The following is a 21,912-nucleotide window of genomic DNA, read 5'->3' as shown; positions in this document are numbered from 1 at the left end:
TTACAACACCTTTTCAAAAAAATTTTTTTTGCTTATTAATTCAAAAGATTTTGTTTCAAGCAGATCTCTTGTTAAATAACTTCTTATAAATACAAAACAAGTCCATTTTATTAAATATTTACACATTTTAAATTTTTCAAAAGAATTTTTATTAATATAATTTTTATAAAAAGAATAAAATTTTTATATTATCAAGAATTATTAATTTATTTGAGCATCTGTATCATTACTTCTTCATGCTGCTTATGAATTGGAATAAATGTTAGAGAGAAATTTAGTTTAGAGACTTATTCTATTATTTGCTATCTTACTTTGCTATCTATTGCTAAAAGCATAACCAAAAAAATAGAGCAGAATATAATATAGTATATAATTTCAGTATTTTTCAAAGAATTAGCTGTATTGATGATATTTTAGTTAATTAAGTCTAAAAAGTCTTTTAAAGACAGCATAGGAAGCTAAAATCCTTGTAAAATAAGTATTTCATAATCATAACTATTCATGAAGTTGTATATCTCAGATTTAGCTTGGGAACTATTTTGATTTGTTAATGCACTTATTATATTCCCAAAATATTAATTATATCTTGAGAAAAGTCCTGACAAACCAGAAGAAACAAAGGATCTCCTTATTTAATAATCTATATTTGCAGTATCGGTACAGAATTAATTTGAGTCATATAAATTGCACAAATCAGAACTAAAATAATCATTTAAATCACTCTAAAAATTTTAGTCATAGTTTCCTATATTCTCTGTGTAGGTCACAAATGAGTTAATATAATTTCTAATTACATTTACGCTTTACAAACTAACTGATATATACTATGAAGTTTGAATTTATGGAAAGTATTAATTTTAAGTCATCTATTTCACAGAAAGCAAATCAGTGAATAGCAAAGCTGTGTTAGTTGCATAGATAAGCTATGTAGTCTTTTTTTACAAGGTTATACTTGGATTCATTTTTAAACTTTTGTTGTAAGATAGTGTCAAAATTACAGTAAACAATATTAAACATAGTACAAGAACAACAGTCAGCAAAAGCTAAAATTTTACAGTACTAACTGACTAACCCTAGATTGTAGAAGAAAATTATAGATTTGACTTATTCTTGCCTTAATTTTATATTTATTGATTTTGTTTTTATTTTTTTGATTGCTTTTTATCACCTTTTGTGTTTTTTTCTTGTATTTTATAAGAAAGTGAAATATCTTCAATATTTTTTTTATAGTTAAATTAAAACATTATATTGCTAAAATTTATTGATAGCCATTAATCATTTTCTTTATTCAAAGCAGTGTAACAGTTAGACAGCTTGCTGATTTCATATTAAACGTCATTTAGGTCTAGTTTAGTAACTAAAAAAATAATTTTTTCTTGGTATCTAGCTAATTAGCATAAGAAGAATTAAGTTATGACAAATATGCAAATTAGAGTAGATCCTACAATAATTCCACAAATAATATATCTCTCGCTTAAATTTGAATAAGTATCATAGAAACTGTCTGAAAATTATTCTTCTAAAGATTGAAAAGTTTGAAGAGAAGATAGAGAATTAGCAACTAAATAGAAAAGCCCTTCAATATTTGAGCGGTCAGAAGAAAATGCAAGTGAGAGCAAAGCATTAAATGTTTTCATAACAAACTCTAAAGGTTATACAGCAGCCTAAAAATTAAATTACCTTTTTAATATTAATGAGAAAAAAAGTTAATTTGAGTTATTTTATAAGAAATTAAATTTTACTGCCCACTGTAAATCACTGTGTTAATAGGTTATAAGTTACTGTTTGAAAGATAAAGAGAATACAGTATTGAATTTTACTTTGCCATATCAGAAAAATCTTCTCCAAATTGATAAATTTATTGCTATAAACTTGACTAGTATTTTTAAGTAATTTCAGAGCTATATATTGATCCGTCATTCATGCCAAAAAGATTTAAGCCTGTTATAAACTCTTGAATATAAAGTTAGTAGCTACTCTTAAATTTCTGAATTAGTCCAAAGTCATCAATAAGCTACTAAGCATCTACTATCAAAATAATAGATGCAGAGAGCAGTAAAAAGAGAATAATTGTAAAACGACCAACTTAATTTTGGTTAAATGTTTAATAAATAAAATATTTAATTAACGAATAAAATTTTACTTAATACAAGGTTTAAAAGATTGATAATTCTTGGATTTTTCTTGAATGCTATTGATTAAATTACATCATTGTCGGTACATTTAGTAAAAGAAGAAAGTGTTGTTATAGATGGTTAATTCTTAATTATATATTTATTGTTTATATTATCTTCTTTTTAGTCTTCAGATTTTAATAAATCAGAAACTCTCTAATTTGAGACTTAAGTTTTGTCGTCTTTAGAAACTTCTGAGAATTAATGTTAAAGGATTTCATTTATACCACCTGAATTGAACTTAAATACAGTTGCCTATTTGTTTAAACTAACTCTTTTCCATAATAAAGAGGTTTCTTACTATTTATTAGATTTGCTAGATTCTGTCATGTTAAATGTTATTGTTTATCTTTTGCTAGATTTATTTCTCGACTTTCTAATGCTGTTTTATTCCATCAAATTAATATCACTTATATTTAAAATACTTGATTAATTTTTATATAATTTTATAGGAGATTCCGGTATTTCTATTTGTGAAAATGATGATCTTCCATTTCTGTAAGAATAAATATCATTTTCTACTTAAGTAACTATTTTATTTGCATCATCTCCTTCTGCTTTCTAATAAGTTGGTAGCAATATTTCATTTGGTGATTTAGGACTAATTAAATTATTTAATGTAAAGTATTTATCTCTATTAGTGGGACTCTGAAGAGAGTTAATAATCTATATCTGTAACTCACTCTAAGAAATATTGTTTCCATCATATTAATAAGCTTGATTTTCTTAATTTTTAAAGTCCTTTGCTATAAACGAGCCTATTCCCTATCTTTCCTCGATCTCTGCTTTTTTAATAGAGCTTTAGTGGCTTTCTGATTCAAATGAAAATTCATTTTTTTATGCAGAGACTAAACTTTTATCTTAGTTAAAATATATTTACTAAATACCTCCTAAGATAGTATTTGTTGTATTTCCTTAATTATGATGCTATTCCATTGTATTTACAACTACTGGTTTTATAAGTCTTTTTGAATAAGATCTTTCTATTTCATCTATACGAAAAGTGTCATAACCACCTTTAAAAGTGTCAGAATCTTCTTAGCCTCTCGTGAAACTCAGTAATGGAGTGGAGTTATTATTGGTTAAAATGGGTATTTACAATTGAGAAGGATTTTACATAAAACTTTCTACCCTATTTCTTATTTTCAAGCTAACAATCTCATTTTCCATTGCTTATGATTTATGAGTTAAGCTATTACTCTAAGTTGACTATTCCTCAAGCTTTGGAATTTAAATATCAAGCTAACTAATATCGTTTATTTCTAAGACATAATATTTTTAGCTCACTTATTCTAAATCATTAACCATATAAGTAAACTGCTTTTCTATTATATTAAATTGTATAATTAATTTATTTAGGCTATTTTAGTCACTCCAAAACTATTATTTTTAAAACAATTTATTAGATTATATTACAAAGTTAATGAAATATTGCTTTTAATTTTTATTTAAATACCTATCTGTTCTTTTCAAAGTAAAGTTAATATTTGTGGAAAAAATTTTGTTCTCCAGACAAATCATTAAGTTAGCTCTGGTTCAATAATTTGTCTCCTCTTTCAGGTATAGATTAAGGCTGATTCTTTTTTCTGTTTTCATTTAATTAATTTGATATTTTTTATAAATTAATAGGCAGAGTAATTATTGCCTTTTAGTTATTGAGCTAATTTTCGTAATTAAAGTTGCTTTTAGAAAAATCATCAACACTTTTTAGAGATTGAAAAGATTTTATTTAATTGGAAGATTACGTCTAGATATATTGAAATAAGGAAGGCATGATATAAAAGATATTAATTTTATCAATTATTTGCTCAAGGTTCAATTTTTATACAGAGTTATTTTACTATTAATTTCAAATATTATTAAAATTTATTGAAATTTAAACAAACAATTTTACTTGCTTTAGTGTGTTTGTTTTCATATTTTTGGCAAAATCGAATATTTAGTGGTAGATTTATTCAGTTACACCTTAAATAAATCCTAGTGAATCTATAAGAATATATTCATTTAGGTTATCATATTTTTGGATGCATCCATTAAGCACAAAGTCATCCTTAATTGTGTTTATATAATCAAATTTTAAGTTAATTGGGAAAATAAATCCTTATTTATTTATAGAGTAAGTATGCAAATTTTAATTTATGTATGGAGAATATCCCTTAATAATTAGATTGTTCATCAATTGTGGATGGATTTTGTTAATAAATGAAGGAATAATATCATTTAGATTTTAAATTCTTTATTCTTCTTCTAATTTGTAACCAAAAAAGCTTGTGATTTTCTCTTTATTACTGTTTATTATTTTCCCTTTTGCTTTCAGAAAACTTGCTTGTATGGTTACAACATTACCTTTGATAATATCAGAATTCGTTATAAGCTCAGAATTACTGCAAGCTTCTCTTTTTACCAAATCTGCTGCTTTCAGTTCATACTAAATAGATTGTCTTATTTAATTGTTGACATAAGCTTTGTAAATAGCTACTATCTTTAAATAATAAAATTAAACTATAAATTTCTATATTTTAGCTTTTTAATTTAAGCAAATTAGAGTAAATTAGATTCTAATTAAGTTAGAAAAATTGAATATTTTTAATGTTTTAACACATTTATTTGAGTTTATAATTAAAAATTACCTTCAATAAAGAATAGCTATTCATCAAACTGAAGGAGTATTTTTTGTTATCAAACATAAGTATTGTCTAAATAGTACTAGTTATGTTATGGCATTATGAACTTAGTTACTACATTTCTAGAGAAATTTAATTTATTGTTAACTTAGCTGATTTTAATTTTTCCCAAAAGTTTATTTTGTTTTGAATAAAACTCTTTAGTTGAGGCAGTATTGTTTCTTAAGCATTTTGCTAAAATACGATTTACTAGAAATCCCTCCTCAAATGAAGCTGATTTGAATCCTCGCTTAGTTATTCTCGTTAAATTCTCTCCTCTATCATTTACTCTATTCTTTATTCGAGTAATTCACAAATAGATTGAAAATAAATGCTCTTATCTTTTCTCTAATTTACTATTGTTTTTAACAGCATGTAAGCTTGAATTGGGTTTTTTAAATACTTAGCCACAAAAGAAATGTATTTTAAAGAGATATGTTCTATTTCTTTTTTATTGTTAAATAAGATCTTTTACTATAAACTCCACTAAAATATACTGTCGATAAGTTGGATGATGCACTCATGCTAAACAGCGTTTTTATTATTTTTGAGGTCGATTGTTTTACAGTAACAATTATTAAAGTTACAGTTGATTTGATGATATGAAACAATCTCTAATAATTTGTACTTTGCGTTAGTATCGCTCTATTATATAGAACTTAACCGAAAGATTTCTTCTAAGTAAAAATCTAAATGATGGTATGTCCTAAATAAAAATAAAATTAATTAAAAATGACCATAAAATTTGTTTGCAATAAATTTGGTTTTTAATTAAGTACCACTAAAAATTATTAATTTAATTGGTTATAAATAAATAAATATCTTATTTAAAGATATCAAAATAGATTCCAAAGTAAAAAATACCATTAAAAGACAATAAATCTTTTTTTTTTTTTGAAAACTTTATTTAAAAAGTGTATTTTTTGTTATTATTTTTATTTCATATAAAAGAAATTTGCTTTACTTAAAGCTTAACACTAGATTTAATCTAAATAGAATTTTATGTGTTTAAGCCCTTATTTAAAAATGTAAATATGCCACTTAATTTTGCTTTATGAAATTAATCATTAGTGAGTTTACTTACTAAATTCAAAATTTTTTTGAACTATTAGATATATTATTAAACTAATTCATTAGAAATTTGTTATTTAATCAAAACATATTAACAGAATCTGAACATATTTTAACAAAATCTAATGTAAAAAAGATAAATTACATCATCAAAAAAAATTTACCTTCCAAAATTTAGTGAGCTTATCTTCATAATGCTCTCATATTTGTAAAACCATAGTACAAGAGAAAAAGCAGATGCTAGAGAGCCAATTATAACCATTTGATAGAGCATGTCGTTATCACTCTATTAGGGGTTGTATAAGAGTATGGTATATATGATACAAAAAACTTCAAAAAAAACAGACGTTGTTGCATAATAAATAATAATATTAGGATTTCTGAATGGTAGATTTGTTAATAAGTCATATATTAAAGTTACTACTGTAATTTAAATTATTGTAAATTTAATTTAGGTTGCAACGCTTACAGCATACGTAAAGAAAACAATAAGAAAATAGCATATTAGCTACAAAAATAAAATCGGATGAAATCTCCTTTTTAGCAATAATCTTTCATTGAACTCATAATTCCTGTAAAAAAAAATTAAAATTAAGCTTGTGCAAAATGTGAGGACCGTCCCTAAAGACCCTACAATTCTAATTATTAAAGGCATATTACACTAAGTGCTATCTCTATACTCAACTAAAAATCCTTGGCTTCCACACATCATAACTCCAATGTTCATCTCAAAAAAAGGTATAAAGAAAACCCATTAAAAGAATATAAAGAATGTATTTAGTAGTTAATTTATATGTGAAATTAATTGCTTATTTTTGCCTATCCATAATTTCCATTTAATTTTCATAACAGTTATGAATACTAAGTAGCTGATATAAAAAAATGAGATAAAGGTAACAAACGCAAAAAATATCAGTGTGAGAATAGAGTTTTCCTTAAAGAATAAAAGGTAAGTCATAGTGCTATTTACGTCTATTTTGTAAAGCACTTTTAAGTATTCGTTTTCTATAGTCCTCTTTTCATCTACATAAACGTAACCTCTAATCTGAAAGAAATGCCATACAATAAGTGCAACATACATCCCGATTGATATTGAATAATTAGGCTGATCCTCTATAATCTCTAATATTGTTTTAATGAACTCTTAAAAGTATTTTTTCATAACTTTAAATGCCTAAATTTATATAACTAAAACCCTATGATTGACAGACAGACTATTTTCTTGTTTGAATCTTTTAGATAATTTATTAATTATTTTTTTATTTTTTGTTTTACAAAAATGTTTGTAATTAATTGGTCAAATATATAATTTTTATAGATCAATATATAAATCGCAATAAGTTAAGTATATGGATATTATTTTCTGTGTTCCAATACACTGATTTATTAGTCAAAAGATAAATGGTATCTCTTATTTTATATTTATCCGTACTTACAGTCAATTATTATACTTTAAATTTATTAAGCTGGCTAATCAAAAGTCTATTTACTGTTTCATTAAGCATTTATTTCAAAAATTTTAACTTAATTAAAAAATTTGTAAAAAATATATGAATGCCTAACAATTTGTCTCGCATAATTAATATTCTATTCATTCATTTTCTAATAGATTAAATTAACTAAAAATTTTTGTAAAATGTAAAAGAATTAAAAAATTTACCTCAATTCTTCTATCAAAACCCGATTTAATTTTAATTCTGTTTATGCTTATTTTTTAATTTTTCTTACAAAAATTTTGAGCATAAATATTTTATTAGAGCAATTATAATTTTGTTTCTTTTATAAATTTGATTTAAGCTGGATTTAATTATCAATAAATTTCAAATAAAATTCAAGTTAAAATATTTATTTACTAACTAACAAATTGATTGAATTTGATATTGATAAAAAATTGATATTTACTTTTAACACTTTTTCTTCTCAAATTAATTTTAATTGTTTTTAAGCAAGAAAGAACTTTTTTTAATAAATATTTGTTCTTAAAAATAAAAAAATAACAATTAAATTTTATCATTGAAAAAAAAAAAAAAAATCAATCTAGTGGATAAGAAAAATTTTTAGTTCGTATCTCATTAAAATAATATTTAAACACATATTTCTTTCGAGTTATTGATTATTTCTTTTAAATAGTAAATATTATTGTAATTAAAATTCCTAAATTGCTTAACTGCGTCATATATAAAATCAATTATTTAAAAATAAAAATAAGCAAAAAATTTAAAAATGCATATGTTACAGTCATTAACTTTATAAAAATGTGTAACATTAAATTTAATAATTTAATCTAAATTTTCTTCCAAAATACTTTAATTAAATTATCGTTTTTAATACAAAAATACAAATTTTAATTTTCAGTTGTTAATTAGCAATTAATATGAAGCAACTTGATTTTTTAACTACTTAATGTTTAGTTTAAGAGTTGTGATATATGATAGAACTTTGTTGTAAATAGCTTCGCAGTCAAACTTTCCTTGCTCATTGAATATTTCAGCTGAAGATTCGTCATAGCAAGCCTTTATTAATTTGTTCGAGGCTGTTATAATGTTTTTCATTTCTTTTTAATAGTTTTAAAACGCATTAAACTAGATCATCTATTCTATTGAATTTAATACGTCTAAGGGATCATCTAAATTACACCTAACAATTTATTCATCAAAATATAATATTGACTGCTTATCCAGTATTTTATTATACATAGATAAAATTCTATTAAAAACCTAGTTGTACTACTTTTTGTAATGCTGTTCCTCATTTTAACTATCTTTTCGTTTATTTGATTCTTAAATATTTTACTTTTAATATGATACACATATATTTTAATTTGAAAGTTCAATATTATTATCTATTTCAAATTTATATCTAGAACTAGAAAATTATTTTAGATTATCCTTGCTCAGCTTTAACTGCTCGATTTCTTTTTCCAATATTTAAATTGTCTCTTTAGCTTCTTTATTACATCTTGTAAGTTAATATTTTTCATCTTCAAGAATATTTAATTTAGTTAAATACTCAAATGCTTTTTTGTCTAATATTTCATAGTTATTTATAAACTTCTCTAAATTTATATTTGAGAATTTCGTTTACATCAAAATGTAGCTATCTTTAAAAGATTTCAAGTCTTTCAGTTAGCTCATAAGAATTTGCTAATTTTCACTAATCTCTCGTTTTTGTTTATCTAGCTAATGGTTGAGTCTTTTCAACCACTCATTAGTGGTCTCTAATTCTGCATTTTCATTATTTAATCTAAATATTCTGCCTCTCAGCTCTCTAATGATTTGATCATAATCTTCTACAGTCTTTTTCATGATGGTAAAAGAAGACTCAAACAATTACTTAGATTTTAATATCAAATAATCCTTATCAGCTATTTTAAGCAAATCCTTGAGGTTGTAATAATAATTTTCTCTAATTTCTTCCATTTTCTGCTTTTTAGATACAGGTTCATCTAAAACTATAGAATTATTTTAACTACCATCTGAATCTTCAATTTGATTTAAACTCTTTTATTTATTTTCTGAATTAATAATTTTATTCTATTATTTGTAAACTCTTTATATTTCTAATACATTTCCTTACTTTGCTGGATTTTACAATAATTTTTATTCTATTATATCATCTTGGTTTTCTTTTTGGTTTTTTAAAATAATAGCATTAATTTAAGGCTTAGTCATCTAATTTATTGTTTAAACATCTTTATTAGTTATTGCATTAACTGATTAGCTTCTTTTGCTTTTGGATATTTAAGAGAATCTTTGGTTATTACTTTATGCATTTTAATTTAGCAATGTTTTAGGTTTATTTTTTAAAAAAGTTTACATATTTAGAGCATCTCTTTTTTCTTTTAATTATGTAAGGTAATTATTCTATAAAATAATTGTATTTCTTTTAGATGTTTAATTGTTTATTATAATTTAATCATTAATATCATCTTCTATAGTCTCTCCTACAACTTTTTCCATCATTAAATTATTAACAAGGCTTTTTGATCTCTTACTTTTTTTATTTGCACTTATCTCACTAAATGGCATTTTTAAAAAGCTTTAATGAAGCTTATTTATGCTCTCAGATTTTAAATAAGTTACTTATTGCATTTTTGTCCTGTGTTTTTCATATATTAAGCTTTTTTCTCTCACTATATTATTCTAAGTAATTTCATCATTAACTATAGAGTTGATTGATGTAGAATATGAAATTTATTTACTGTTATTGATACTATTAGGATAAAAATTAGATGCTTAAGAAGTTCTTTAAATTTGCTATTTTGATTGTTTTACTGGTTCCCTACTATTTAAACTGGTTTTCATTTTATTTTCTTTAGTAAAAATCAAGTTAGCTTAAATTTAGTTAAATAGTTTTTTATAAATTTTTAATATCCATCGAATTATCAATTTATTTGTTTGGACAGATTACTTTCAATTTACAAAATTTTATTTTAATGAATATTTTACAAAGTATTAATTGTTAAATATATTTTGTTATATTTTAATCATTAAATTTTAACTCAAAATATTAACTAAATTTTAAATATTAATTTAGATTACCTAAAATTAATTTAAAGAAATAAAGATAATTAATTTTAACTAAATATGATTGATGCTAGGTTAGGCATATATAAAATAAAAAATTTATACAGTTATTATTCATTTTATTTCCATTTGATAATTATTTGAGAAGTGTTTTTAAATAAATTCAGAATTTTATTTTAATATTTTTAAATTGCTCTTGTGATTCTAATATTAAATCATTCAAGTACTATACCCATTTATCTTTCTCAAATTTACTTCCACATTGCACAAAGAAACATTTTCTTACAGAAGAAGGAGGTCCGATAATTGAGAAGCAAGTTTCAGGTTCAGGTTCTAAATAGAGTTAAAATTTTTATTATGATAAGAAAATAAAAATAAAAATTAAATACTTTTTCTAAATGAAAGTGCAAAATGAGACTTAGAAAATCCTTGAGGGTCTGTTTCATAATTTGACTTTATTTGCTAAATCATGTTAATTGGCATTTTCCATTTAGACTTTACAGTCTACTTACCTTCTTTTTTACAGTTTATTTCTTTTAAATCATTAGCAACGTATATTCTTAGTTTACTGGATGTACCATTCTCTTTATAACTATTAATAAAAATAAATAAATTAATAATTTTAACAACTGAATTTTATTATAATCAATCATACAGCTTAGCGATAGATCCTTTGAAAACAAATTCTTTTAATTCATCAGTTATCAATGACTGTCTAGTTGCGTTGGATACACCTTTTTCAATATTTTTCTAAGTATTCTATATCATTTTGAAAATTTCTGGTGCTTTTTGAGTTTCTTTCAACAGTCTCTCTAAAAGCTATAGCGAAGATTCTGCTACGGTGGCTTTATTTTGGTCAGAAGAGCTAGAGATGATTTCTAGAATTCTTAGTGCCTAATTAAAAAAAATAATAGATAAATATCTATTTTGATAGTAAGTTATGGTGATATATTTATTTATTTACCTTCTAAGATATTTGCTATTTAGTAAGAAGTTTTTTAAGAACCTCATTCAAGTATGGTAAAGTATTTGAAGTGATTAAGCTTTGAGTTGTTAGTTTATTTAGAGCTAATTTTTCAATGAAATTTAATGCACATTCTACAATTTCAATATTTTCTAACTTATTTTATAGAGAAACAATCATTTAAGGCACTTACTTTTTGCATATCATTAACAAGACTTAATCGTTTGATGAAAAACTATCAAGTAGAGTGATGTAATCCTTGAAAGCTGAACCACTACAAAATTTATAAACAAATATTAATCTATTATATCAATAAATTCAAAAAATAAATTTTACTCTATTGAAATGGGGTCGAATGAACTTAAGAAAGACTCTAAAATTTTATCCTGACTAACTAATTTCAGATTATTTTTATTTTAAAGCATATTAATGATTATTTTAAAAGCCTTTGAGATATATTTAGAATCTTTCACTTTCATAATGTTATTAAAAAGGATACTAATCAGATTGGTTTTAAAAATTCCATCTAAAATTTAGTTCTGTGTTAAAGAAGTAAGATATTGCAATATTCTAAGAATATTAATAAGACTATTCATTTCTACCTTGCCTTCTTCAAGTATTTGAATTGAAATTTTTACTCCATCAAGCTTACAAAATTCTTAACTTATAGAATCAGATTGAATCACACAACAAATAATTTCAATTATTATTTTTGAAATTTCTTCTGGCATATTTATACAGCTAAATTTAAAAATAAATAAATAATTTTTAAAATAATTCTTCAACAAAATAATAAATAAATAACTTACTTGATGATTAATTGCAAAAAGCCTTCTTAAATTAGCAACTTGTAGCAATCTTCTCTTTCATCAACTTTTTTAATTACTGCACAGATATTTTGCAATATTTCTAGCGAGAAGGTACTTAATTCCTTATTTATCTCTCTTTTGTTGTTAAATATTTGTGAAATGCATTCCATAAATTTAGCTTTAACAATTTTCACTGAGTTTTGTTCAAGGAGAGATAAATTTCCAATAGTTTTCAAAGATTGTTAAATAGTTGAGTCACTCAAAGTAGTTGATTTTGAAATATTCACTAAAAGCTAAATAGTATTAGTAGTACCTACCATTTTTTTGGCTTCGTTATTTTTAAAGCAAATAGAATTAAGCAACATACAGACGTTTGAAATTAAATCATTGTCACTTTATATAAACTAGCTAGATACTTCTATCAATAAATTTAAGAATTAAGGATTTTTATTCAAAATCTCTGACTAATGTTTATCGTTGTTGAATACCATACTTGCAATTGCAAAACAGGCTTTACTGAAAACCAATGGGTTTTATTTGCATTAGTTTATCTTTTCAATTAGCAAAGGAGCTAAATAAAAGAACTTTGGTTGAATAGCACTGTTTTAACTTGCTTTTCCTAGGACATAGCAAGCTGATATTAAGAGGGAGTGATTATTTTCTTTAGTTTAGAAAATATTTTCGATGACTAAATTTCCTCCTTTTTCTAAGAATTACTAGGATATTTACTTGCTTGAGCATATTTTTGCTAATGTTTCTAAACATTAAATGGCACATTCTATATACTCTCCTTCAAATGTTTAACGAATTATACTTAAAAGGTTCTCAACTATGTTAGTTTAATGGATTAATTATAGAGCTGCAGGGAAAGGTCCAGCATAGCTTAAGATAATTGCGCTATATTTTAATCCCTCTGCTTGTTTGAAAAAGTTTTTTATTTCAGTATTTTTAACCAAAGTATTTAAAAATTTTTAAATAATATTGATAAAAGCAGCAACAACTTTTGATTTTTGAACTACCTTAGGATAGCAATACATATAATTTAAGATTTATAAAATGATATCTAGTTTGTATTCTTCTCTCTTTTTAATGTACTCAACAAGAGTTTCTGCCAATCCAATACTTTATAATTGCTATGCTTTTTCTATATCCTTGCAAAATGACTGAACACATGAGTGCAGCTATTTATTTGTTTATTAAAAGTAAAAATTTTAATTTCTTAGATATTATTTAAAATATTACAGTTGTGAGAAGAGCTGGTTCTTCTTTAGAGGCTTATTTGATTGGAATATTTTCAAGTTATTTCAAAAGCTGACTAATTTCAGAAACGGTGATATTTTTTAAATCTTAAAACTTTTGAAGATTAGCTAAAATTTAAGAATCTTATAGAGAATTTTCCTCTTATTTAGTAGAGCTACTTGAAAGCCTTTTTTAATCTATAGTTAATCTTCTATTATTTTCTTAGACATATTTTAAGTCCCTTGGATCTGAACCACCAATTATTTATACAATATTATTGCAGGAAGTTTAAATGCATTAAATATTAGGGTATATCTTTTTAATTGAAGAAATGTAAGGTTCAAACTATTTTACTTCATCAATAAATTGACTGATAATTTCCTTATTATAGTATCTTAAGCACGATTCAATAGTGTTCACTATTTTAGCACTTACCAAAACGCTCTCATATCTTTCATTTAAAATCTATTTTAAAAGTTTATTGAAATTAGATTTAGATTTGAATGGCTCAAGACTTTCTATTTAAGACTTATTGCTAGTAACAGCGTGAATGCTGAGCGAGATACTTTCTATAACTTAATCTTGTATTAATAAACTTCCTTCGATAGTTTTAATTGATGGCTTTTCAGGAACTTTAGCTAAACTTAGCAGATTTTTAAATGATTTAATTTGATTATTAATCTTTTAGCAAAATGATATAAATATTTTTTCTGCATTTAAGCTGCTGACAACTCTAGCTGTTGATCTGTCTTTTTAGATTGTCTTAATGCACTCAAATAATTACTTTAAAATCTTGTTTTATAAGATATAATTCATGTTTAAAATTAAAACTAAATTAAATATTTTACCTTTAGAGAGTAAGGGTCTACAAATTCTTGTTAGCTATTAAGTAGCTTTTTAACTAAATTAATAAGATTTTCAACAACATTTAATTAAATTAAAACAGTTTTATCAAACTCATTATCTGTTAAGCGACTTGTGAGTTCAAGGTGGTAGTATAAGAATGTAAGGAAAGAGCTTTTCTGAAGTATTTTTTCATTTTTTTCAAGTACTTACAGAGATTACTAGCTTGCATTTTTGAAAACTGTTTTTATTAATTCTGAATTCATGATATAATCGAAAGATTCTTCATTTCTAACAATACTGCTTAGGACTTGGCAAATGCTTGAATATAAATTAAAGAAATCGCTTTCTTAAACTCTCTAAGCTAAATTTTCTAAAATCAACAAAAATTTTTCGTTTTAAATGAGTATATTAGTTGGTGAGCATTACACGCTTAATGATAAGAATTCTAGGACTTTTTCAGAAATTTAAACAGATTAATTTTCAATCAACTCTAAGCAGAAAGTGTAAAGTTGTGAACTAGAAAATATCTAAAATTAATATGATTTAAAATAAATTTAGCAAATTAATAAATGTAATTTACTTTTTTTAGATTAGCTAATTCTTTATGAGTTTGCATGTTAAATAATTCAGTTGTTGTTTCAGGGTCTAAAATTTTATGGCTAAATTAATTAATTTGATTAAAAAGCTATAAATTTGCATTAATTGCTTCAAAACAAAGCAGGATAATTGATTTATCAGATTTATTTTATATGAGGATTTCATTTAAAATGATATTGGGAATATCAGACTCCAATATTTCAGTTTTGGTTTCTGTACTCTTATTTATTTATTGTGAAAAATAATTTAATAAAATAATTGTTATTTTTTAAATATACTTCTTATGAAAGAGAGGTGATCAAAGTCAGAGTTGCTTTCAATACTTCTAAGTCTTTTAACTTTAGGAATACAATAATTTATTAAATAAGCTATTTATTTGGCTTTAGGACTTAAGCTTTATCTTGAGGAATAAACCCATTGTAGCTATTTGATAGTTTTGAAATCTTTTTTATTATCTCAGGATCGTTAGTTTTCAAAGAAGAGACAATCTATTTGTTTGATACTATAGTGTTATCAGTTTTGAAGTTTTAAAGCAAATCGTTACAGAGCTGCTTAATTTATCTATCTGAAGAATGCTCTATTTGAACATTTTAGATTACATCATCTGCATTAAGAGAAGCTAACTGCTGTATGAATTTCTTACTAGCGCCAAGCATTTTATTTAAAACCATTAAGTAAGAGTAGCAAACTTATTTACTGGCATTTGCATTCTTTTCAAGGGCTTATATGATTATTACAAAGAACTCATTAGACAAGTATTATTCAAATATTTTGGAAGAACTTAGCTTTACTATAACATTGCAAGTATCTGAAATTAATTCTTCTATCTTGTCTTCTTAAATTCTTATGTTTTAGTTTTTGATAATCATATAAAGACACTCAAGACCATTTTCATTTAAAATAATTTCTTATGTTTTTTGAGATTCAGCAAGAGTCAAAAAACATTTTAAATTCTCACTTAACTAACTTTGTATTTTAGTGGTATCACTTGTCATTAATACTTTAATTTTTCTCAATATAGACTTAACAAAATCTTTGTTGCTCAATTAGCTTGCGCTTTAAGGAGAAATTTATGCCTTAAAATATTTTTATTTTTAAGTTTTTAATGTTTATTTAAAAATAAAATAATTTACCATCGTAAAAATTAATCTATAAAGCTGTTGGGAAACTTCATTTTCTTCTAAGGAATTCATCTTTTCTAAAAGAGTGAATAGTAATTCACATATTTTTTGCTCATTTACTAAATTCAGTGTTTCCTCTCTTAATATTTCTTCTTTCAAAAGTTCTTCGAAAGCTATAGCTGTATTCCTATTGTAAATAAAAATAAGCTCTCAAATTTGATATTATTATTTTTTTAAATTGATTTTACAGAACAATTAAAACAGAGTGTTATTTTAAATTTAACAAAGAAAGTATTTTTTAAATGAGTAAAGAGTCTGTAATTTGATAAAGGGCTTTTTCTTTTTAGTTAATTGAAGATTATAATATTCTAATGATGATTTATAAAGATCCAACAAGCAGTCTTTCAGAAACAAACAAGTTTCCAGTTAGTGCCAATTCATTTTCGTCTTGGATAATAATATATCCAATAAGATTATTTATTGCAATAATTATATCAAATCCTATCATTTGTTCTAAATTTCTATCAATGAGGACATAATTTGTGATAGATTCGAGAGAAGTACTTGAATTTTAAAGAGAAAAGTTCTTATTTGAAATATTTTATTCAGGATCAATTGATGCAATCAAATGTTTGAAATCTTCCTCTTAAAGTCCGGCTTCACTTTAAATAATTGAATTTTATTATATCTAAGTAATGCTATATAATTCGCTTTATTGCTAATGAGATGAATGGACCTAGAATGGGTTATTTGATTTTTATTTTAATGCTGAAATTGAAGTAGATTCTTCATTTTTCTAGAAATCGCTCTCTTGATAATTGCTTAAAATCTACAAAATTTCCTAAGCCGCTTAACGAATGAGTGGAGAATTATTCATACTTACTATGTAATTCATTAAGATAGGTAAAGCTTTTAATTTAATTAGGGATTCAGTTACTAATTGCTCTTACTGCTTTAAAGCTATTTCTAAAAATGAAAAACATCTAACTCCCAATTCAGCATTTATAAACAGCTCTAAATTAGAAATTATAAATTTGAAAGCACCTTCTTCTATCAATAAGTTTATTATTAAATCCTCCTGTTAAAATTATTTGCTAAGCTAAGTAAGCAAAACAAGTATGTCCAAAGATAAAATTAATAAATCAAAATCTTCAATGTTTTTTTTAATAAGGTTTAGGATGTTCTTTATCAAAGTAACTGCTGGCAAAGTTTATTATTTTCCTGATTTGTTGTTGCTATTCTATGTGCGAATGATTTTAACTTGAGGCTTGTTTTGATTTGATCTCTTAAGAATTTACAAAAGACACTTCAAGTGCTAACGAAGAGGATTCTTAGTAAATTTACCCAGAATATTTGAACTTAATTCAATAAAATAATCTATAAATCTCAAAGATGTATACTAAGATTGAGTTTAATCATTTTCAAAGAGCTCGCTTGTGTAAAGATAAAATAAGTTCATGGCAATAAGAATTTCTTCGTTTTCAAATTGATTATTTGGAAGTTATTCTAAGTCATTTATAAATGTTTTGCTTATCTTCAAACAAATTTAATGAACTCCCATTTCTAAACTTTCGCTAGGCAAAATACTAATACCTAAACCTAGTTTTATTATACTCATTTCGAGTAGAATGCTATACTCTTACTATCTGTCAGGTTCATTCTAAGAAACTAGTTCTTCGTAAAGGCCTTCAATTTATTCACTTACACTCATTATATCGTCAATAGTAAAAACAAACTACAAAATATCTTTGCTTGTTTTCAGTATTTTCTATTCTAACTTTTCATTACTCTCCTCAACTACTTTGTTCTCTTTTTTCATCTTAAAGATTTCTTCTAAATCAGATTGATCATATTCTACGTTTCCTTTAAATAAAAAACTTGTTAAAATAACAATCAAAAATTTTTTAATAAATAAATTACCTTCTAGTTCTTCATAACTCTCATCATCTTGTTAATTTTCTTTGCTAAGAATTAACATATATGCTTTCTTATTGACAATAGATATTATAGTTTCAACAATATCTAAATCTTTTAAGGTATCTACTAATTATTTATTGTGGTTAACAAGTAAAGATATGCATTAAATTGAATATTGGCAGGATTTTCTCCACTCTGGATGATCATTACAAACCTTTTAATTTACAATAAATGGATAAACTTTCGTCAATTAACATATAAAAATTACTTCAATTATTTCTTAGATAAAACTTTTTTGACCTAATTATTTTACGCTTGCTTTATCCTCAGCTAACTAACTTAATATCTTTGTAACCTTTTTAAAATCAATTAATTAATTTATTAAAAACATAATTTAAATATTAAAATTGTTTACATTTTCAATGACATTTTTGTATTTTTTACAAGCCTTGAATATCTTAATTAGTAAGAAAATTGCATTATTTTAAATTATATAGCTGGCTCCTTCCTTTTAATTTGCAATAATAGAAAGGAATTGAGAAATGCTTCTTCCTACCAAAACATTATCAGAGTGAACAGTGTCTGCAAAATCTATTATTGTTTTTATAATACCCTTTTTTTTGATTATATCAAATGCTCCATCATATGAATTTAAAAGAAGCTAAAATGTTTCGATTATTGAGATAAAGACTTGTGGGTTGTCATTTTCTACAAAATCAGACAAGATATCAATACCACCTTCATTAACCAAATTTTTTGCTTATTTGCTATTTAAATTTGCAATTCTTGCTAAAGTGATAAAACAATTTTTTAGCACACAGACGTTATCTTCCTAAACATTATCCTTAAATTATTTAACTAAATTTAAAACTTCCTTCAAAACATCTCCCTTTTGTGAATTAATTTATTTTATTTTATTTTAGAGAAATTTTAAGTTAAATTTGAATTATAAATAAATAAATATTTACTTTTTCGATAAGTTCTTCCATTTGTTCAGAAGCTAGAACCAAATTAGAAAGCAAAGCAGATTGAAATATCAAATCACCTGACTGTTATTTTAAATCTCTAAGGGCATTCTAAATTGTATTTTCATTTATTATTCTACTCAAAATATAAGAACCTAAATTGGAAATGCTCTTATCACCAGAAAGGCAAGACATTATACTCACAATAGTTTTTATTATATTGCATTATTTAACATACTCTAAGCCTTCTTTTGTTTGAATTATTTTTTATATAAACCTTATTTTAATAAACAATAATCAATTAATTATTCGTGTTCTGCTTTTAATCTATTTCAAAATTTTACTTAAATCCTAATGATACGCTGAGAGTAGAAAGTACGCAGTCATAAAGAGTTTCACAAAATTGAGGAATTATTTATTTTTAAATTACTTTTTGCAATACACTGGGGTAGTTGAGAAAGTTATTCAATGTTTCAAGTCCTTAAATTTATGAAACATCTTCAATGTTTTTAGATCTCAAACAATTCATTAAAGACTCTAAAGTATTTTACTCAATAAATTTTAATGCAATAGCTGGATTTACGATAAATATGTTTATCAAGCTTAACAGCTACTTTATACTTTCTTTAGATTTTATGTAATCTGGATTATTAAGGGTAGAATTAATTCCTTTCATTATGTTTCCTTCAACTAATAGCTAAACTATTTCTTCATTTCGATTGTTGCCGTAGCCAATTAACTTTTCTAAAACATGGCATGAATTCTTTTTATTTGTTTCATTAAAAATAAATTGAAACCAATTTTTATAGCTGAAAACGACTTTACCAATACGATTGAGTCATCTGAAGAATGATTTTCCAAGGCCTAAATGATATTGATATGAAGCTACTCTAATTATTTTGATTTAATTTTGAATTATTTATCAAATGAAGAATAAAATAATTATTACCCTATATAACAAACATTGCATTCTCTCTAAACTTAGGATTAGGAGGTGTTATAAAGCTAATAAGCGCATTCAGTTAAAAATTTAAAAGCTTTTTGAATTTTGGATTCTATTTAATTTATTCTAGCACAGATATGATTCCTTTATCTGGTTTTAACACTAATTAAAAAAAATAAAAATGTTAGCTACCTTCATGATTTATCTCACAAAAAATATTCTAATGCTCCTACTAAAAATCTTAGCTAAATTAACAAATTACATTGCTTGTTTTGACTGCTTCTTGAACTATACATTTTTCTTTCTTTAAAACTTTAACTTGAAATAATTAAAAATTGAGAATTTTATTTTTTAATATTATTTTGGCAACAATATCGTTTAAACTAAAAATAAACTATAAATTCCAACAAATAAAAGTACTATGAATGATTTTATTCTAAACAAAAAATAAGATTAAAAGAAAAAATTGATTAATCCATCATAAAAATTAAGAATTTAGAATTAAAGAAAAAATATCTTTAACAAATCCTTAAATTATAATCAATTAAATAAGTAAATATTCAAACACACTGCTTATTCAATAAAAAGCAAGATATTTTTTGAGTTTAATATGGATCAATTTCTCTGTTTGATAAGCATCTAAAATTGTCAATATTTTTGAGATAACTAGATTACATTCAATAATTTTAGCAAAAATCTCTTTCCATCTTAAAAGTGAATTTTTATTACAAAAGTTAACTTGCATTTAACTTTCAATAAAATTTTCTTAATTTTTTCTCAATAAAAAATATGAAAACTAAATTTTTTTGTTTTATTTTAAAAAATATATTTTCGAAATTCATAATCAATTAATTCCTGATATTAATTAATTAATTTGAGATGAGAAAGATTAAAATAAAAAGTATTTCATTTTTCTTAAAACTAAAATAAAAGTATTTTTATTTTATAATCAAATACCTTCTTAAAAAATAATTTTATTAAAGGATGCTAAAATAAATAGATAAAAATTAATAATATAATTATTATTTAAGAAATTATATCTATTGCTTCATCGGTTAATAGACAGTGATTTAAAATATTTAAATATTTAATGTGAAATTATGTATTTAAAAATATTTTATTTTAATTTTTTAATTCTTTTTTATAATAAATTCTAATATATTTTTTTAGCAAATTTAAAATTCTTTAACTAATTTAATTTATATAAAATAATTTCCTATTTATTTTTATAAAGTATTTGCAATATTAAAAAAAACAAATATTTTATTTTAAATTGACTGAAAAAATTAAGTAATATTATGAAAAAAGTTAATTATTGTTTATTTATATCATGAAAGAATAATTATATGCTAATACATATTATATAAAAATTTTATATTAAGTAAAATATTATATTAGTAGTATCAATTTAGTATATAGTATAAAGTTTTATGGAGTTTTTATAGTAATAGATAGATTATCCATCAGATATCTAATTTATAGAGGAATGCCTTGTTGATGTGGCATATTTCAGCATATTCTTCTAATTCACTAGCAAGAGTAAAGTGCTTTTCTTTCTTTATTTTAATAACAATAATAAAAGTTAAGTTTGATAATAAAATTAATTGATCAATAAATTTACAATACATAAAATAATAAAAAGAATATTACATTTTTTCCCATAGAGAAAGTTGGGTTACGAGACTGTCTTGTTTAGTTCACTTGCTTTCTCTTATTTCCAAAAGAAGTAGATTTCTTTCTCATTTATCACTCTTAAACAATGAATTACTTTTTGTGGGGGATTTTTCTCTATTTAGAAAATTAATTATTATTATAAAAATTATAAGGCACATCAGAAAACTGGAAGCTTTTAAATGTGATCGCTTTAATAATAAAAGAACTTTATTATATTTTATTCATCTAAATAAATCAATATACTGACGTGTTTTTAATTTTTTGAAGAGGTAAAGTGATTATAATGAGTATATAAAATGAAGTAGACAATTTTTTCTACTTTTTTGGTTATATTTTTGCTGTGTCTATTAAAATCTTTTGAAAATACTTTTAAGTTTAAAATTCTTCTATTTTAAATATGGAT

The 21,912-nt window shown here is 23.6% G+C and overlaps 5 protein-coding genes across 5 annotated transcripts; 1 reads left to right on the top strand and 4 right to left on the bottom strand. All coding sequences in view use genetic code 6, as the record gives it.

Moving 5' to 3' along the window:
- Positions 1 to 191: 191 nt before the first annotated feature.
- Positions 192 to 4,918, bottom strand: TTHERM_00732830 (transmembrane protein, putative; the record flags this gene model as incomplete). The annotated part of the gene is made up of 6 exons (XM_001023681.2): positions 192 to 1,680; positions 1,743 to 2,085; positions 2,144 to 3,554; positions 3,631 to 4,014; positions 4,069 to 4,656; positions 4,805 to 4,918. The coding sequence occupies 6 exons, from the start codon at positions 4,916 to 4,918 to the stop codon at positions 192 to 194; spliced, it is 4,329 nt and encodes a 1,442-aa protein (XP_001023681.2).
- Positions 4,919 to 6,225: 1,307 nt separating this feature from the next.
- TTHERM_00732820 (transmembrane protein, putative) lies at positions 6,226 to 6,998 on the top strand (the record flags this gene model as incomplete). Its single annotated transcript, XM_001023680.2, has 4 exons — positions 6,226 to 6,295; positions 6,364 to 6,681; positions 6,761 to 6,801; positions 6,858 to 6,998. 4 exons carry the CDS (start codon positions 6,226 to 6,228, stop codon positions 6,996 to 6,998), a joined length of 570 nt encoding a protein of 189 aa, XP_001023680.2.
- Positions 6,999 to 8,259: 1,261 nt separating this feature from the next.
- On the bottom strand, positions 8,260 to 10,212 carry TTHERM_000732819 (hypothetical protein; the record flags this gene model as incomplete). The annotated part of the gene is made up of 1 exon (XM_012799881.1): positions 8,260 to 10,212. The coding sequence occupies one exon, from the start codon at positions 10,210 to 10,212 to the stop codon at positions 8,260 to 8,262; it is 1,953 nt and encodes a 650-aa protein (XP_012655335.1).
- A 385-nt stretch (positions 10,213 to 10,597) lies between these two features.
- On the bottom strand, positions 10,598 to 20,131 carry TTHERM_00732810 (hypothetical protein; the record flags this gene model as incomplete). The annotated part of the gene is made up of 20 exons (XM_001023679.2): positions 10,598 to 10,767; positions 10,824 to 11,026; positions 11,090 to 11,328; positions 11,399 to 11,672; positions 11,735 to 12,139; positions 12,208 to 13,388; positions 13,450 to 14,238; positions 14,295 to 14,819; positions 14,873 to 15,109; positions 15,168 to 15,965; positions 16,023 to 16,197; positions 16,259 to 17,873; positions 17,931 to 18,141; positions 18,196 to 18,282; positions 18,343 to 18,816; positions 18,896 to 19,169; positions 19,237 to 19,655; positions 19,718 to 19,782; positions 19,842 to 19,997; positions 20,098 to 20,131. 20 exons carry the CDS (start codon positions 20,129 to 20,131, stop codon positions 10,598 to 10,600), a joined length of 8,331 nt encoding a protein of 2,776 aa, XP_001023679.2.
- Positions 20,132 to 21,298: 1,167 nt separating this feature from the next.
- On the bottom strand, positions 21,299 to 21,578 carry TTHERM_00732800 (hypothetical protein; the record flags this gene model as incomplete). The annotated part of the gene is made up of 2 exons (XM_001023678.3): positions 21,299 to 21,391; positions 21,486 to 21,578. 2 exons carry the CDS (start codon positions 21,576 to 21,578, stop codon positions 21,299 to 21,301), a joined length of 186 nt encoding a protein of 61 aa, XP_001023678.1.
- Positions 21,579 to 21,912: the final 334 nt, after the last annotated feature.

The sequence above is a fragment of the Tetrahymena thermophila genome, assembly GCF_000189635.1.
Source record: "Tetrahymena thermophila SB210 genomic scaffold scf_8254417, whole genome shotgun sequence".
NCBI lineage: Eukaryota > Ciliophora > Oligohymenophorea > Hymenostomatida > Tetrahymenidae > Tetrahymena > Tetrahymena thermophila.
This window is presented reverse-complemented; position numbering and strand designations above follow the sequence as displayed.